The sequence below is a fragment of the Cynocephalus volans genome, chromosome 2 (genome assembly GCF_027409185.1).
Source record: "Cynocephalus volans isolate mCynVol1 chromosome 2, mCynVol1.pri, whole genome shotgun sequence".
Taxonomy (NCBI): Eukaryota; Metazoa; Chordata; class Mammalia; order Dermoptera; family Cynocephalidae; genus Cynocephalus; species Cynocephalus volans.
The window spans coordinates 58,370,278-58,389,480 of record NC_084461.1 but is presented as its reverse complement, the minus strand read 5'-3'; the positions used below and the strand labels follow the sequence as shown (position 1 = coordinate 58,389,480).

Sequence of the window (19,203 nt, the reverse complement as noted above, 5' to 3'; positions counted from 1 at the left end):
TAGTGTTTGTATACTCCAGTAATGAACTAACAGAAAAAGAAATCAAGAAAGCAAGCCCATTTACAGTAGTCACCAAAAAAATAAATACCTAGGAATCAGTTTCACCAAGGAGTTGAAAGATCTCTATGAGAACTACAAATCACTGCTGAAAGAAATTAAAGAGGACATAAAAAGATGGAAAGACATTCCATGCTCTTGGATTGGAAGAACAAATGTGAAAATATCTATACTACCCAAAGCAATCTACAAATTCAATGCAATCTCCATCAAAATACCAATGACATTCTTCACAGAAATAGAAAAAACATCCCTAACATTCATATGGAACAACAAAAGACCCCGAATAGCCAAAGAAATCCTGAGCAAAAAAACATAGACATAACACTACCTGACTTCAAATTCTACTACAAAGCTATAGTAACCAAAACAGCAGATATTGGCATAAAAACAGACACTCATACCAATAGAACAGAATAGAGAACCCAGAAATCAACCCACATACTTACATCCAACCTATCTTTGTCAAGGGCAACAAGAACATACGTTGGGGAAAAGACTGCCTCTTCAATGAATGGTGCTGGGAAACGGGACATCTGTATGTAGAAGAAGGAAACTAGATCCATACATCTCACCATATATTAAAATCAACTCAAAATGGATTAAAGACTTAAATATAAGACCTGAAATTATAAAACACCTTGAAGAAAACATATGGTTTTGCCTGAGATTGTTTAGATCTTTGTTCAAATCTTTTTATCCCAGATATGGGGGGTAGGGGATTTGAGGTATGTTTTTAATAATTAAAAGTTTTAATTTTTTTATACTAACAGCCCTGCTTTATGCCAAAGGGATTTTTTCACATTGATTTTGTATCCTGCATCTTTACTGAAATTATTTATCAGCTCTAAGAGTTTTTTGGTAGAATCTTTAGTTTTATTATATATAGGATCATATCATCTGCAAACAGGGATGGTTTGACTTTGTCTTTTCCATCTGGATGCCCTTTATTTCTTTCTCTTGCCTGATTACTCTGGCTAGTACTTCCAGTACTATGTTAAAGAGGAGTGGTAAGAGTAGGTATCCTTGTCTTGTTCTTGTTCTTAAGGGAAAAGCTTTCAGCTTTGGTGGTGGGTTTGTCATATATGGCTTTCATTGTGTTGAGATACTTTCTTTCTATACCTAATTTGCTGAGAGTCTTTATCATGAAGGTTGTTGAATTGTTTCAAATGCTTTTTCTGCATCTATTAGGACAAAAATCATATGATTATCCTTGATTTTGTTGATGTAGGATCATATTTATTGACTTGCTTATGTTGAACCATACTTGCATCCTTGGGATGAATCTCACTTGCTCCTGGTGTATAATTTTTTTGATTTGTTGTTATATTCTGATTGCTAATATTTCACTGAGGATTTTTGCATCTATGTTCATCAGGGATATTAGCCTGTAGTTTTCTTTTTTTATTTTATCTTTGTGTGCTTTTTGTATCAGGGTGATGCTGGCCTTATAGAACAAGTGTGAGAGAATGGTCTCTGTTCTAAATTTTTGGAATAATTTGAAGAGAATTGGTATTAATTCCCCTTTAAAGGTTATAGAATTCAGCAGTAAAGCCATCTGGTCCTCTGCTTTTCTTTGTTGGGAGACTGATGATTACTGCTTCAATCACATTGCTTGTTACTGGTCTGTTCAGGCTTTCTATGTCTTCTTGGTTCAGTCTTGGTAGTTTGTATGTGTCCAGAAATTTATACATTTCCTCCAGATTTTCAAATTTGTTGGTGTATAGTATTTTGTAATAGTCTCTGACGATTCTTTGTATTTCTGTGGAATCAGTTGTAATGTCTCCTTTTTCATTTTTGTTATTTGGGACTCTACTGTTTTGTTGTTAATCTAGGCAATCATTTGTCTATTTTGTTTATCTTCTCAAAAATCCAACTTTTGCTTCATTGATCTTTTGTATTGTTTTTTGGGTCTCTATTTCATTTAGTTTTGCTCTGATCTTACTTCTTCCTTTCCATGTACTAAGTTTGGAATTGGATTGTTCTTGTTTTTCTAGTTCTTTGAGGTGTAGTGTTAGGTTGTTAATTTAAAATCTTTCTATTCTTTTCATGTAAGCATTTATTGCAATAAACTTCCCACTTAGTACTGCTTTTGCTGTATCCCATAGGTTTTGGTGTGATGTGACTTCGTTAGTTTCAAGAAATTTTTTGATTTCTTGTTTAATTTCTTCTTGGACCTATAGGTCATTCAGCAGCACATTGTTTAATTTCCAAGTATTCATATAGTTTCCAGAGTATTGATTGTTATTGATTTTTAATTTTAATCTACTTTGGTCTGAAAAGGTACTCAAAATGATTTCATTCTTAAAACTTTGTTGAGATTCAATTTGTGACCTAACATGTGGTGTATCCTGGAGAATTTTCCATGTACTGATGAGAAGACTGTATATGCTGTAGTTGTTGGATGAAATGTTCTGTAAATATCTGCCAGGTCCAATTAGTCTAAAATGTAGTTTAAATCTTTTGTTTCTCTATTGATTTGTTGCCTAGATGGTCTGTTCAATGCTGAGAGAGGGGTGTTCAGGTCCCCAACTATTATGGTGCTTGGATTTATCTCTTTCTTTAGGTCTAATAGTGTTTGTTTTATATATCTGGGTGCTCTGGAGCTGGGTGCATATATATCTATGATTTTTATGTCTTTTTGCTGGATAGATCCCTTTATAATTACATAGTAGCCTCCTTTGTCTCTTTTTTATGGTTTTTGGTTTAAAGTCTATTTTATCCATTCTGAGAGTAGCAACACCTACTTGTTTTTGGTTTCCATTTGCATGGTATGTCTTTTCCCATCTCTTCACTATTAGTCTGTGTGTGTCTTTACAGGTAAGGTGAGTGTCTTGAAGACAGCATATAGTTGAGTCTAGCTTTTTAATCCAATCAGTCAGTCTGTCCTTGAGTGGGGAGTTTAATCCATTTACATTTATGGTTGTTATTAAAATGTATTGTCTCACTCCTGGCATTTTATCAATTTTCATTTGGATGTTTTAAATATCTTTTATTCCTTTCTTCCTCTTTTATTGCTCATGTTTGATGTTTGTTGTTGTTGGTTTTTTGTTTTTTTTTTTAAGTGGTAATATATAGTTTCCTTCTCTTCCTCATTTTCATTTTTGTTCTACCAGTGGGTTTTGTTCTTTCTTATGTATTTGTGGTAGTGATTACTATTTTTCAGATTCCAGATGCAGGACTCTCTTGAGGATTTCTTGCAGAGCTGGTTGTGTGGTGGTGAACGCCCGTAGTTTTTGTTTGTCTGGGAAATACATTATTTGTTTCTCATTTCTGAAAGATAGCCTTGCTGTGTATAATATTCTTTGCTGGCAGTTTCGTTTTACTTTGTACTTTGAATATATCATCCCATTTTTTTTCTCACCTGTAGTTTTTGTTGAGAAGTCTGCTGTTAGCCTGATGGGGGCTCCCTTACAGGTGACTTGACACTTTTCTCTTGATGCTTTTAGGATTCTCTCTTTGTCTTTGAACTTAGCCAGTTTGACTATAATGTGTCTTGGAGATGATATTTTTGGATTGAATCTGTTTGGGGATCTCTGAGCCTCCTGGATCTGAAGGTCCCTGTCTCTCCCTATACCTGGGAAACTTTCTGTTATTATTTCATTGAATAAGTTTTCAATGGCTTTTCCTTTCTCCTTCTTTCTGGAACACACATGATTCAGATGTTTGTGCACTTAAGTTTGTCTGCTAGCTCTCTTAGTTTTCTTCATTTTTTAAAAATTCTTTTTTCCTTGTTTTTTCTTTTTTTGATCCACCTGGGTTATTTTGAAAAGATCATCCTTGAGATCAGAAATTCTTTCTTCTACTCGCTATAACCTGCTGTGTAAGCTCTTGACTGATTTTTTTGTTTGGTTGCTTTTTTTTTTTTTTTTTAAATTTTGTTGAGTGAATCCTTCAGTTCCAGGAGTTCTGCTGTGTTCATTTTTTAAGGTATTAATCTCTTTGTAAATTTTCTCTTTCATTTCCTAGATGTTTTTTCTTGTTTCATTGTGTTATGTGAGTCATCTTGTATCTCTTTGAGTTTCTCAGGATTATTGCTTGGAATTCCTTTTCAGTGATTTCAAGAGTTTTCCTGCTCTATGGCATCTGGTACTTGAAATTGACTGTATTCCTTTGGTGGTGTCATATTTTCTTGGTGTTTCATATTTCTAGTATTTCTATGTTGATGTCTGGTCACCTGGTAGAGTGGTTGCTTCTTCTATTACTCTGGAGTGGACCTTGAAGAGAGAGACTTCCTCTTCTTTTTCCAAGCTCTGCTAGTGACTCTCCTTGTGTCAGTACAATAGCATGAGAGGCAGACTACCTGCATGATGGCCATGGCTGCTACTGTGTCAGCAAGCCACCCTTGCAGTAATCGTGGCTGTGGTGGACCACCTGCAAGTAAGTAGTATTTGCAGCATTCTCTGGATCACCAGGTGGGGTGCTGCCTGTGGCTCCTGCCTGGGTTCCCAGGTGGGATATGCTGTGCATTTATGCTAAGGATTTACAGCCATTTACTTCCCATAGACACTTTCTCCTGAAATTCCTTTAATTATAGACCAGTCGAAACTTCCTTCATCCTATCCTGTGCTCACAGATTTTTGTAGAAATTCCTCAAAAGTTCTACGTATTGGTGACAACCCCTTAGGAAAAGGTCAGAAAACTTGGACTTCCAAAGTTTCACAGGTGTTACTGAAATGTATCAATTGAAATATATCTTTGGGTTATGAAAAAAAAAAGCAGTAAAAATGAACTAGAACTAGTATATCCCATGGGAGAATGATGAGCAAAATGTCATGTCACGTGAAGTTGGGCTCCAGACAGATCAAGCTGATGTCAAGATAAGAGAGTGTAGTGTCCAGTCCCCCACAGCTTTGAGACTTGGCACAGCCAGAGATGTCAAAAGGACTTCTTGAAAAGTTGCAGTAACTTTTATTATGTATTCACCACTGAGCTGCTGGCCTGGAACTGCCTAGCAAAGAAGCAGTGGTCCCCAATTTTGTTGGCCTTTCCTTCTGCAGAACTTGCAGAGCAGCTTTCTCAGGCATGTTGAAGTGAGTGCAGCCCAAAGAGTGCTAGGAAGTGGACCAGATGCACCTCGAGCAAGGTTTTAGAGCCAAGCCACAGAACCTCTTTTCTAGAACAATATTCGATTTTTGCCACAAGTTGAATAAGAAAGTACTGTTTGGGGAATATATCTGAAAAAAAATTTTTAATTGAGAGCATTATGTAAGAAACACTATTATTTACAAAGACTCCATTGACAGATTCCGCTAACGTATCAGGGCAAGAGAAATGTTTATCTCACAATGAACCAGCAAGTTCCTCCTACTGGAGCATTAGGACTGTGAAACCATTGTGTGGTTCTTTTTTCCTGACTGATAGGAAGCTCTGTTTTCCTTCAATTATTGGAACTTTCCTTATACATGATTTATTTTAATTTTCAATGACTTCTTCCTTCTCTTCCTTCACTACTTCTGTCTATTTTATGTTGGTCATTTTTTTTCTTATCATTCTTGCATTTAATAAAATGTTTTACAACATTTTTTCAGAATAATAAATAGAATAGCCAACTATGCATGAATCAGTAATTTCAGTGTGTTGGGTTATGAATAATCCAATGCTGTGTACCTAATATCCAATAAAAGTAAAATAATAAAATATTCTCTGAAAGTAGGTAAGGGTATGAATATAAATATTTTATATAAAATATAAGAAATATTTTTAAAGTTAAGTAAATACATTTTGAGTGGCCTACTATATATATGTTTAGCCCTATGCTAAGAACTACAACAAATGGCTGTATCAAAATTTGTAGATACTGTCCTTGGGAACCCAATCTTATTAGATAGACAAGTCTTACCAATAGTCATCTTTGCTTCCATTTATTAGAATGTGTTCCAGGTGCATTCTAAGCATCTTATTTAATCCTCATCCCAGAGACTCCAATTCAATAGGTCAGGTTGTTTTCTATTAAGTTGATACACAGCTGATTCCAATGTTCAGCCAGGGTTAAGATTTTCTCATCTAGAATAAAAGAAACAGGTGCAACTCCATGCAGATCACATCCAATGTGCTAAGGCAAAGATCCAACTGAGGCCCTGGCATCTGTCCCTGGAGAGGGAGGACAGTGGCCTGCCTGGAGCTGAGGGGTATGATGTCAGCTGTCTGAACCACCTGCAGCCTGGGAACCACAAATATGGACATTCAATTCTCTAAGAAGTGATGGTGTTAGACAGGTGCAATGGTCTAGCCTTAACAGCATGAGCTCCCATGAACGCCGAGGAGCAACCACCAGGAGTACATGGGCCTGCATTACTAGACGATGTAAATCTGAAATGTCATCTTTTTAAGCTTTCCCTAACTCCTTTTCCCTCTGTCCTCTTGAGGCTTACTGTTCATTCCTCTCTACTATACCTCCTGTCATGACAGATGACAGTTATTTTAGAGTTTGCCTTCACCGGCAGTCTGAAATCCTTGCACGTAGCCACCTGTCTTCTTTAACATCGAACCTCCAGAGGAAAGTGCAGTAAGCTTTCTTGATTGAATCAGTAAACTGGACATCTCATCAGACATCTCATCCTTACCAGTCCAAACAGATTATAACCACCATCAACAAAACTAAAGTTACAAGCCATGTGGCACAGGACCTCTCTTTAGATGGCAGTAAATTTGATATAAAGCGACCAGCACATTTTTTTTTTTTTTAAGTTTTATTTTGTCGATATACATTGTGGCTGATTATTGCTCCCCATCACCAAAACCTCCCTCCCTTCTCCCTCTCCCCCAACAATGTCCTTTCTGTTTGCTTGTCGTATCAACTTCAAGTAGTTGTGGTTGTTATATCTTCTCCCCCCCCCCGGTTTTTGTGTGTGTGTGTGTGTGTGTGAATTTATATATTAATTTTTAGCTCCCACCAATAAGTGAGAACATGTGGTATTTCTCTTTCTGTGCCTGACTTGTTTCACTTAATATAATTCTCTCAAGGTCCATCCATGTTGTTGCAAATGGCAGTATTTCATTCGTTTTTATAGCTGAGTAGTATTCCATTGTGTAGATGTACCACATTTTCCATATCCACTCATCTGATGATGGACATTTGGGCTGGTTCCAACTCTTGGCTATTGTAAAGAGTGCTGCAATGAACATTGGGGAACAGGTATACCTTCGACTTGATGATTTCCATTCCTCTGGGTATATTCCCAACAGTGGGATAGCTGGGTTGTATGGTAGATCTATCTGCAATTGTTTGAGGAACCTCCATACCATTTTCCAAAGAGGCTGCACCATTTTGCAGTCCCACCAACAATGTATGAGAGTTCCTTTTTCTCCGCAACCTCGCCAGCATTTATCGTTCAGGGTCTTTTGGATTTTAGCCATCCTAACTGGGGTGAGATGGTATCTCAGTGTGGTTTTGATTTGCATTTCCCGGATGCTGAGTGATGTTGAGCATTTTTTCATATGTCTGTTGGCCATTTGGATATCTTCCTTAGAGAAATGCCTACTTAGCTCTTTTGCCCATTTTTTAATTGGGTTGCTTGTTTTCTTCTTGTAAAGTTGTTTGAGTTCCTTATATATTCTGTATATTAATCCTTTGTCAGATGTATATTTTGCAAATATTTTCTCCCACTCTGTTGGTCGTCTTTTAACTCTGTTAATTGTTTCTTTTGCTGTGCAGAAGCTTTTTAGTTTGATATAATCCCATTTGTTTATTTTTCCTTTGGTTGCCCGTGCTTTTGGGGTCGTATTCATGAAGTCTGTGCCCAGTCCTATTTCCTGAAGTGTTTCTCCTATGTTTTCTTTAAGAAGTTTTATTGTTTCAGGGTGTATATTTAAATCCTTAATCCATTTTGAGACCAGCACATTTTCTCCATTGTGATAAAGTAATCCATATTTTTTTGGTTTGTGAGGGATTGGACTATAAATCATTGAGCTCTGAATTGAGAGGTCCATAAATAAATTGGTTCCAGTGGGTTAGTCGTACAACGTATGGTATATTTTACAGCCAAAACCATAATTCTAATGAGCAGTTCCTGTGACGAATGGAGCCATCTTGTAACTTTGTTCTTAATGTGATGAGTGGTGGTCATTGGAGGTTAACTGTCCTGTTCTTGTATTATAGGCCAAACATTTACATGTGTCAAGCCAGGTATAGTTTTAGAATTTTTTATTTAGCAACTTAAGCCTGAGGTCATGCTTCAGACTGTTGTGATTGAGCGCTACAGAGAGAAGGGAATTTCTACATATCCTTCTGGAAAGCAAAATGTAGATAAGCACGTTGGTGGTGAACTCATTTATTTTTTAAAAATGCATCTAAGCAGTTTTCTGTTGAGCTGATTTATGACATTAATACCAAGCTGGAGATTACAAAGTGGTATCTTTTGAGAAGATAATCTGAAGTTTGGATAGTGAACAATCTGTTTACATTTAAGATATCACAACAGGATTCTTATTTCCAGATAGACTTTTGAAGGGAAAAGTTCACAAAACAAGGGTTTTTAAATTAACAGACTATACTTACCTCTTCCCATCATGCCCCCGAGGATTTGGCAGGCCACGTTCCCTCCGTGTCTCGTGATTTAGGTAGATGGGGAAAGTGTCATTTCTGAATATACGCCCCTCCACACTGTTGAGAACTTGGCTGCCAATTTTGATTCACCCGAAGTGTAGCTTTTAAGATGTTGGCAAGATAAATAGACCCTAATTCTGCTAATGCTTTCACTTGGCCATCATCACTGACAACACAGAGCCAGTACTCAATCAACGGCATAGTGGTCTGTAGTCACCATAGTGTGGGTTATTACTGTGGCCAAATTGTAAATGGTGAATGGGAGGATTGAAGAGTTTCATTCAGTACAGCAAATCCCAGCGTATGCTCTAGAAGCAGTCCCAGAGACCATCCAGACCCTTTATTTCACAGATAAGGAGTTGGAGGCCTAGACAGGTAACCTGAGTTGACCAAATTCCCACAGCTGGTTAAAGACAGAGATAAGACCAGGCTGGGTCTCCTAAACTGCAGTCTATTTTCTTTCCTCCATAGAGATTATATGATCAGCATAAATTATCATAAAGTAACATTCCTATCATTAATGGCAATGGTTTTTAATTAAAATACTAGAAGTACTGTTTCAATAAGGTGACCTGAGTAGTGATCTTCATAGTTTAGTATGTATTAAAATCACCTGGAGAGGTTGTTGGAACAGATTACATGGCTACTGTCAGAGTTAGCAGGGCAGAGGTGGGGCCTGTGGATTTGCTCTTCTAAAGTGTTTCCAAGTTATGCTGATGTTCATGCTGTCAATCTGGGGACCACACTTCGGGAGCCACTGGTCTAAAGGAAGCCCATGCTATTTCCTGCCATTCATCACTGGCTACCTGTGCACTGTCTACCAATTGAGAACTACATGGTTAGCTCCCCAGCAGGTAGAGTTCAAGAACTTTTCTTTGTACTCCTGAAGAGCTCTGGCTTGAGTCTGATTGCTCAAGGTGTTCTGCTCTGTGCTCTGATATGCTGTGTGATCTTGAGCAAGTGATATCATGTCTATGCATCAGTTTTCTCATCTGTAGAATGGGAATAGTATCTTCTAACTCACATAATTTTGGGAGGATTAAATCAGATAAGGCATACAAAGAGTTTAATGGATAATAATCACTTGGTATATCAGAGACCAGTCAGAAAAAAAAGGAATTACTTTAGCTCTTATGAGAATTAATTGCTAGGTGATAGAAGGGCTCAGAAACCAAATGGGGCAGTGAGGGAAACCAGAGGTTTAGCAATAGCATAAAGCTGCTTCCACCCCTTGGTGGGAGGAGGTAGTGTTGCCAGAGCTCAGAAGCTGGGAGCCTTCTACAGAGAACTAGCGCATGGGAGTGTAGCTCAGATCTGGAAGAGAGGGTCTATCTGGCAGGAACTGAGCCATGGTGGAGACTCACTGCTTACAAGCCATTGGACAGAAAACCCAGAAAATATAGTTCTGTTACACCAAACAGAGCAGGGAAGAAACAGGAAATGAACCTCAGAGCTACTGCCACACTCAGCAGGTGTTATTCATTGCCACGACAGCAATGATTCATGTGCACCTCTCAACTCTGTTACTAGACTACGTCTTCTTCACGTCTAGGACCTTCGCTCTGCCTACATGTAAAGTGAACCTACACACACGCAAGGTAGCATCATATGTTCACTGAACCATAAAAACAAATGGGAAAGTTATTTTACAGCAAGATTTGTTTCTATATCTTAACTAGGCAATACAGGGTAAAAGCCACATTTGGAGGGTGGCTTAGATCCTTGTCTACAGCTCCAAGTCACACCTCTGCACACTGTGCCTGCACTACAAGAGTTCAAAACATGCAGACTGCACAGCAGAGACAAAACCAGACGCCGTAACAAACCACAGCTCCTGGAGGGTAATCCTCAAGGTTTCGGGATGAATGGCGAAGGAGGGGAGGGACTGAGGGACAGTGAGCATTCTTGCTTTCTTATAGAACATGCCTTGAAACGACATCACCTAGAGGTATTTCTTTTCATCATTAGGGATACAGTGAAATTATGTAAATAACACTGAGCTATCATACATGTGACCACTCAATGTCCTCACTTTACACATATGAGACAAGGTGGTAACAGAATGAAAGGAGGTGAGTAGGGGACAGCAGAAACAGTACATTTATAAACTAAAAGAGACAGAGGGTCATTTGGAAATATTTCTTAGGTGATAACTGAAATTTCAAAACAAAATTTAAGTTTCAAAATGATCTTTATTCTGTTTGAAGACCTAATACAATGCATCAAAGCAACGTAAAACAAGACATAGCTCCACTGAATCTATAACCTGAACAAAATGTCAAGGAGGCACTCCCCCCACCCCCACCCCAGTTGCCTTGTAAAGGCAAAATTTCAACTGACCATGACATCCTCCCTCTCGTCAAAAGACCAACTTTATTTAACAATGTCATATAAACAAATTTGTAAAAACACTGAACAGATCGTAGCTTTAAAAAATACACACGTATAAATGAGTTTTTTTGTTTTGCTTTTTTTTTTTTTTTTTTAATAGCAGCATCCTGGACAGCTAATGCTATCTCATGGTGACAAGTTTAATGTTAAGTTGAATAGTATTTCCAATTAACCCAATTCTATTCCCGCCCCACCCATATACTAGTATTTTATATAACTAGATCTTTAAAAAATAAGAATTTGGCATTTTGGAACTTTGTCCCATGTGAGGCATTGTGCTTTAAACTGCCCCTTTCTTAAATGACCCCTTTCTTAAACTCAAACAGATATCAGGGTCTACTTTCTAACTGAGTTAGATACCATGCATAGCAAAAGCACAGTTGTTAAAACCAGCAGAATTTTTCTCCCAATAAGGAACACATCAGTAGGACTTCCCAAACACATTACTAGTTCATAACCAGCTATATGACAAAGCAATGGGTTCCCCACAGTGACAGCTCACAAACACATTTTGACTCAACACACTGAAAACAAGGATTTCCAAGCGAGTCATTCAGACCAGCTCCCGAAAAAGGGTAACTTTAAAAACAGAAAAAAGCCAAAGAATTATGAACTTCTCACTTCACTTGCAAACAATTTCACCTTTATAAGACAAAACAAAGCAACCTCAAAGGAAAAAAACAACCCATACGCGTATACAAGAATTGTACTAGACGTTAGCTTGTTACATACTTGAACTCAACGACTATGGATCTGTTTTGGCAGAAAGGTATACTGGAAACAGTCCATGCACATATACATATATACATATATCCAGCGCCGTGAAGTTGTCAGATGTTGCAAACATATGCTTCTTGCCTTTTTGTGTGGTTATGATCTTGGTTATGATCTCTCTTTTGTGTAATATGAGGTCCCAATGCTCCCACTTCTATAGCCCTGTCACAGCCTCTCTGCAGCTTAGCTTCTGGCTTTATCTTTAGGATGATACATCGGGTGGGAAAAACTGATGCATGGATAAAACCGCATATCAGGAGGGCCTCTGCTGTATCCATTAATATTCACGAGCCACTCAATGTTGTTAGGAGATGACTGTCTGATCCCAAAAAGCCCTGCTGGTCAAACATCTAGAAGGACAAATGCAGTAGGCATGCTACACAGCAATCGGAAAGGCATTTGGCAGAATAGGTCTGCCATAAATCACTGTCACGTAGACTATGAATCCTGCCTTTTGCAATGAAAAATCTATTGCACTTATGCTTGTGAGATGCAGAAGGCAAGTGCCTAAATACCATGTCATCTTGTGAAGAGTGTTGAAGCAAAAACATTCATAAAACTGTAGCTTTTAATGAAATATTCTATCTCAGATTTATTTTAGAAATTAAATGAAAATTACTTGTATTTAATAGCATACATGATGTGCTACCAAAAAAAACCCCAAAACCCCACAAACCTAGTTTATAAGCTACTGTTAATTAATGAACTGTTAGAATTCTGTGTGATATGGAAGGATATCATCACCAGAAGTTTTAAAGCAAAGACACTCACAGACTAAAAACAGGGAAATCATCATTTGTCTGGCAATGAGAGGGAGATGGTCAGATCAGTAGAGTCAAGTCTGAGGACTGACAGTCTAGCTGTAAGACTGACTTTTGCTCTTGAGTATGAGTAGCTTCATGTAAAGATAAATAATACATTCTACAGATGATTAACTTAGCTGCTATACTGATTCTTTCAAAAGATCCTAAAAAGGAACAACTTTAAAAAACAAAATGAAAAACCCCCTCCCTAGTATTCGAAAGGAAGTGAAATAAAAAATCTGTGGGCAAATCTGTCTACTATTGAGAAAGGGAAACTGAAATTGCAAGATTCCATTTCAATCTACCAGGATAGTGACCATGATTATAATTAGCCTTTATTCCTCCCAACACATGTACAATTCCTACTGAACGTAACAGCTTTTGCATATGTAAATCAGGGAGAGAGAACTCTCACTCTCGCCCTAAGTTGGAAAGATTACACTAATAACCCCTTCCTTTTCCCCATAGTGAAGTATAACACGCACAATTACTTGGATGAGGGAGAACCATCATTTGGATTCCTGCAATGGCCATGACTTTAAAGAGCTCCACACCGCCCAGAGCAGACATGGTATGATCGTGTCTATTTGCTCTATGTTCTAAATTAAATGGAAAGCTAGGAAAATAACAAACATCCAACTAAAATTATTTTTTTAGATCATGCTTTTTCTAAAGTGGACGTTTGCTGGTTGTAATGAATTAGTCTAATGTTAGAAGGACACATAAATGCAGAGATTATACCTTTAAACCAGTGTTCTAAACGAAGGTGAGCACTGTTCCAGGAACCCAAAAACAAACTCTCAGTGCTTCCTTCAAAAGAACTGAAATACCCAACCAGTTGCACTGTGTTAAGAATTACAATAGGTTTGTAATTGCCAATAATTGATAACTAGCAAATCAAAGTGGGAAAGGACTAGTACAAGCAACTTCACCTTGCAGTTACTTTTCTACAATCATGAGAAAGACAAAGTGCATACCACCTCGCCGTCCCTGCCCCGCCACCCCATTACATCCCTTGGCTACATCCCCCCTCCCTAGATTTAAGAAGTTCACAATTCTTTATGGAACAAACATTGCCAGGTACCGTATTTTAAGAGTCTTAAAACAACATTGTTGGACTCAGCAATATTCATATATTTGTCATATTCATATCTTTTTCTTCTTTTTTTTTTTATTGAATAAAGCAGCTTTGAAGCTTATCAGGCACTGCCCAACAAAACATTTAGTCCAAAAAATCTGTTATGAACTTTTTAACCTTGGGCTAACAGCCAAGTTCTCTGTACAAGAAAAACTGTAAAATATTTCATAGTTTTAATTCTGAAGCCATTTCTTTTTACTGGCATCCTGTACATTTCTTCTTAAAAAAAAAAAAAAGATAATAACAAAATGAATATTAACAATTATCAGGAACAACGATATTTTCAAGCAACAAAAACTGGGGTGGGGAAAGCTTATTCTGAAGGTACATTTAAAACTGTGATAACAACTTAATGAAAACGAAGAATTGCATAGCACTGTGAACTCAGCCTTCAGCAGAACAAAACAGAAGCTATTTGGTATTGATACAATCCATCTATTTGATAGTTAGTCATCAAATATTATGTACATATTTTATATACTGAATGTCATTTTAAGTCCTGTTTTCCAAGCTCCATTTTTCTGTTGGTAGGTTATTTTTTCTGTTTTTGACAAGTTTAAACCAAACACTTTCTGGCACTTTGCTTCTGACAGAATTTCCTCTGAACACACATGAACTGACGCTCTCCCAAAGTGTCCCTTGTGAGCGCAAGTGCCTTTCTGCTACATCATTCATTTGTTAGAAAATGAAATAATCCACAGTGCGACGTGTCTGGGTCCACCGTGCACAGCAACACCCAGGCTCAACCAGGCTGGGCCGAGCGTTCTCAGGCCAGGGCTCTTCAGCCCCATCTACCCTACGGTCTCCAAAGTCCCAACTTTTAGCTGGTAAAGCTTCAGAAAGCATTAACAAGCACCATGGTTAAAGGCCTCTTTGTCCCTGCATGCAGAGATTTTTGCATTTCTTTTTCTCTTTGTGTTGTATGTTGTTGTGACTTTAAATTAAAATTAAACTGAAAAAGAAAAGAAAGGAAGGAAAAGCACTCCAGATTAGAAACGTGTTGTCATCACACAGTCCTAGGCTGCATGTCTTCCTCTACTTCTTTTTTGTCAAAGAAAGCTCTAGTCTCATCTGAAGACAGGTGGCTTCGTTTCCACAGCTCAATTCACAGGTCAGGCTGGGGAGGGGCCCTTTGCTTTCCAGAGGCCTCAGGTGGTTGAACTCGAGAAGAAGGATCCGCGGGTAAGCACTTCATCGCCTCTGCTGTGCGTATACTGGGTAGGCTAGTGTGACATTGAGGGAGTCGTTGTGCTGCACGAGGGAAGTGTGTTGGTAATGTAGCACCAGTTCTTTCAGAGAGCTGTACAAGTTATAGGGCTCGGCAAAGCCATAGCCAGTCGCTGTTTTGTTTATGACACAATGCTTTACTTCACCGTCCACCCTAAAGAGAGACAAAACAACTGCCTTTTAGCTTGTCCAGCACAATTCACAACTCCACAGGTGTTTTTTATAAAAATCATCATCACGGAAGAGTACACTGTGCAGGCCAGTCTCAACTAGGGGAGGTAATTCTAAGTCACTGGAGACCCTTGGCTGTCACTTATTTACTGGCTAAGTGACTTGGGAAGGTAACCCAGTTTCACTGAGCTGCTATGTTTTCATCTTTAAAATGGCTGAAAAGGACAATAGTAATGTGTTATCACAAAGAGTAGCTTCCAACCACTGAGTGCTACGATCAGTGCCATTATACCAGCAGCAGTATCACTATTACTATGATGATAATTATTAATAGGATTCCTTCTTCAGGCTTTTGAAGTGTCTGCACAACTCCCGTCTTTGCACTTATTCTGTATTCTCCTGGTCCCTTACTCAAAGTTCCTCTCACTCCTGCTTTCCTGTAGGAATACTTCTCTGATTAAATGAAAGTTGGTCATGGAGTATAAGGTACTTATAGAGTCTTTTCCTATAGAGGACGTTTACTTCTCTGACATAATGTAAGTGATCCAAAACTAACCCTCCAAAGTACTCCCCAAACTATTAAGAAATAAACAAAAAGAAAATATGCCGTATGATAGAAATGTCTTCTTTCAGGTGTATGTATCTTAAACACAGTGATGGGGGTCCTTTCTCTTGCTGTTTTTGACCTGTCGCTGATGGATACTTTACCTACGGGTGGTGCTCTCACGTGAACTACCTCAGATTCTAACTATATTAGCCTTAAGAGGGGGAAAAAAGGGGGTGGGGGCACCGCTGCTTCCATTTTAAAGATGAGGAAAACGAAGACTTGAAGACTTCCTATGATTAACTACTTGCCGAATTGGAGCCCAAACCCCAATCTTCCAACTAAACATCATTTTTTTTTTTTCCTATTAGACCCTATTGACAGATACTTCTGGCTAGATTTAAAACGATATTAAGTCTGTTTTATTTCCTCTTCTACAGTGTTGCACTATAAGATTCAAGATGAGAACTTTTTCGAATCCTTGCCCCCAAAGCTGAAGGAATGAAGGAAGGAATGAATGAAACATCCCCTCCTGAGATGTTTAAGAAAAAGAAGTTGGCTGGAGGTACATACACTACGGAGCAGGCGTAGCAGCCCTGTTTACTGCTCTCCCGGACCAGAAAAGTGCCGTCTCGCTTCCCTCGCAGTAAGTTTTCAGCTTTGTTTCGGTTGCTGCTTCCCACATTCCACGTCTTCTCATCGTGGTGGGGCAAATCCTCATCATCTTCCACCAGCGAGTATTGGCTATGGAGACGGGAGAGAAGGTTTCTGAATGAATAGTGTGGGCACCACCAGCCTGCCCCACGGTCTCCCTTCGGAAGGGCCCTCTCCTCACTTCTGCCTACTTCCCATCCCTCCCCTACCAAGCAAGGCAGACCAGCCACGTGTCTGACTCAGCCCTGCTTCTCTGACCTGAGTTTTCCTCTCATCGTGTTTAGCCTCCAATGCAACCCCCCAGGACAAAGAGTTAGCAATAAATTACACGATTTCTGTTTTCGAGTCAGCTACCACACTCAGGCACCTGGGCGAGGTGAAGGTAGTATTAAACAATCTTATTTATCCAGTTTAGATCGGGGAATAATTGATCGACTAGGAAGATTGCCAGTTTTCAAATAATTCAAACAAAACAGATGCTAAAGTTTCAAAATATACTAAGCAGAATTGTTTTTCTCTGATTGTTCCAAAAGTATTTTAGGATTTCTCCGATGTTCAGGGACATCATGACAGACACAGAGGGTCATTTTACAGCCTTTTGGGTAAAAATAAATTCAAGTCCTCCTTAGCCAAACTTTCCTTTTTTAAAATTCTGGATAATGACACAGTGTTCACACATTTTCTACTATAAGACGTTCCAAACTCAGTAAAATTCCTCACTTGTTCTAAAAACAAAGGAAGTCAAGCATTCTCCTAAAAATCAGCAAAATCTTGTTACCTCCCATCTTTAGTAACTACTTACTCTTCAGTGTTTTCATTGCCCAACCACTCGTTCAGCTTCTTTTGCCGAACACCTTTTTGAGTCAACCACCTGAAAAATAGTTTTGAAAAGAAAATGCGTTAATAACTCATCCTTAATTTTGGCAGTTACCAATCATTCACAGGGTTCCTCTTCAAACACTTACATCAAGTATTGGTCTCTGGTCTTTCTCAGTTGAATGAGGTCTGGTTTAATGCTATTCATTCGTTTGTCAATCTCTCGATACTCAGCTGCCTGCTTCTTCAAGTCTTCCTCCAATCTTCTTCTACTGTCAATAATTTCACTGATTCGAGACTTTAATTTATCGTAATTATGCATAATCCTACGGGCAAAAGAATGCATCTGTAATTACCTGGGTACATCATGAAAAGTCACCAAAGTTTTATGAAAAGTTTCACTATGGCTTCCCAGCAGTTTTCCTCAGTAAAGAATGTTTTCTCTTCCTGTCATTTTAAAAACATTCAAAGCAAAGAAAGCGAGATCATCTTTGAACAATTAAAGAGGATTTTGGTTATCTCTAGCACAAGGACAATGGAAACACTCACGGTTAACCAACCTTTGTATTTCTTTCTCATTGCCTTCACGTTTAAACTTTTCTATGTATTCTTTGCTGTACCGCTCCTGGGTTTGGCACTGTTCTTCAAATATTTTTATGGTTTCATTAAATGCTTCAATAGCTGTTCTTTTCATTTGGATTTCCTGCAACACAATTTTAATAGGATAATGTCATACCTTTCCTAGAATAATTTCTTACTGCAAGACACCACCAGGATATTTGATCTGTACTATTATCTAGCATGTAAGTACTGTGTTAGCAGGGTGGGACTCGAATTCATTAAACCCATTAAAACAGTATCTCAGAAACACACATTTCCTTTGGAGAGTTTTCTCAATCTATGGAAAATGACCACTTCACCATTTCCTATAGTTTTCGTCTTTTCAAAGCCATTTGAGTTTATAGCATCGTAGTTATCTTCTACTCCCTCTGGCAGTCCCAGATTCATGATGGCCAGAGAGGAGTAAGTGTCCAGGAAAATGCTGCAGTAAATGCAGCCTCTCCTTTCCATGGCAGGGTAAAGACTGGTTAAATCTCCATTTCAGAGATTACACAATCTGTGAAACTTCCAATCTAAACAGCAGCCTTCAATCAGAAATTATGTCAGATCAGCTTAAAACTCATAGCGACCCCTACAGTTATCATGTGAATTTATTATTTTGATACTTAAAGGCTTCATTTATAAGGTTTAGAGATAGTATGCTTGAATAATGATTTACAAATAAATGATCTCTCCCCCACTTCATTCAAAAAAATGCAATCTGCAATCTTTTTTATTTTATTTTTTTTGAAGCTAAATAGAACGCATGTTAGGTTGTAATAACTAAGAGTTCTGAGCTTTTAATCCAGTTTTCACGGAAAACTCACCTGGGAGGTACGGGTGTATTCTTCATATAATCTATCATATTCTCGACTTTTTTCTTGAAATTGAGTATTATATTCATGTAATTTTTTCCCTACAGCTTCAATATTATCTTCTTTGACAACTTGATCCTAAAATGGTTAGAGGTAAGAAGAAAAATAAATAAATTCAGCTGATAAGGTATTTAATCAAATAACAACTGTTTAATAAAATACCTGACATGGAAAAAAATCTTTAAAATTGCTATTATTTGGCAATTATAAAACTGCAATTTTGTGATTATAAGATATAAAGTTTTTCAACCTTGATTACATGTAACTCATCTGCTTCAAAATGTTTTCTAAGTAGTATTGAAAGTATCTTGTCTAAACATCATGATACTTGAGTAATCCAGTTTTGATTACCTGTTGGTATTTGGATACTGGATAAAGTAACTTCACATCCAGTTTGGGATTATACTGAGCTAAAGATTCATTCCGGTAGTGGTTTATTAGCTCAACCACAGAATTGAAGGTTAATGGGTCAGAGAAGCCATATTTCCCATCTCGGTGAAATATCTTGATTAATTTGTTATTTCCTCCTTTCCTGTAAATACAATATAAAAATAACGTTATTAAAATTTTCTAATAAAGAACCATGTTTTAATGCCAACCCAAAC

General features: G+C 38.0%; 1 protein-coding gene across 2 annotated transcripts in view; it reads right to left on the bottom strand.

Annotated features, from left to right (window-relative positions):
• Positions 1 to 10,777: 10,777 nt before the first annotated feature.
• PIK3R1 (phosphoinositide-3-kinase regulatory subunit 1) overlaps positions 10,778 to 19,203 on the bottom strand; it is an 83,942-nt gene continuing 75,516 nt past the window's right edge. For both annotated transcript variants that reach the window (XM_063088217.1, XM_063088218.1), the window contains 7 exons: positions 18,950 to 19,130; positions 18,551 to 18,676; positions 17,684 to 17,826; positions 17,273 to 17,449; positions 17,110 to 17,178; positions 16,227 to 16,397; positions 10,778 to 15,092 (listed from right to left, as the gene is read on the bottom strand). In XM_063088217.1, coding sequence (XP_062944287.1) covers positions 14,903 to 15,092; positions 16,227 to 16,397; positions 17,110 to 17,178; positions 17,273 to 17,449; positions 17,684 to 17,826; positions 18,551 to 18,676; positions 18,950 to 19,130 — 1,057 coding nt within the window. In that variant the 3' untranslated portion in view covers positions 10,778 to 14,902. The remainder of the gene's footprint in view (positions 15,093 to 16,226; positions 16,398 to 17,109; positions 17,179 to 17,272; positions 17,450 to 17,683; positions 17,827 to 18,550; positions 18,677 to 18,949; positions 19,131 to 19,203) is intronic.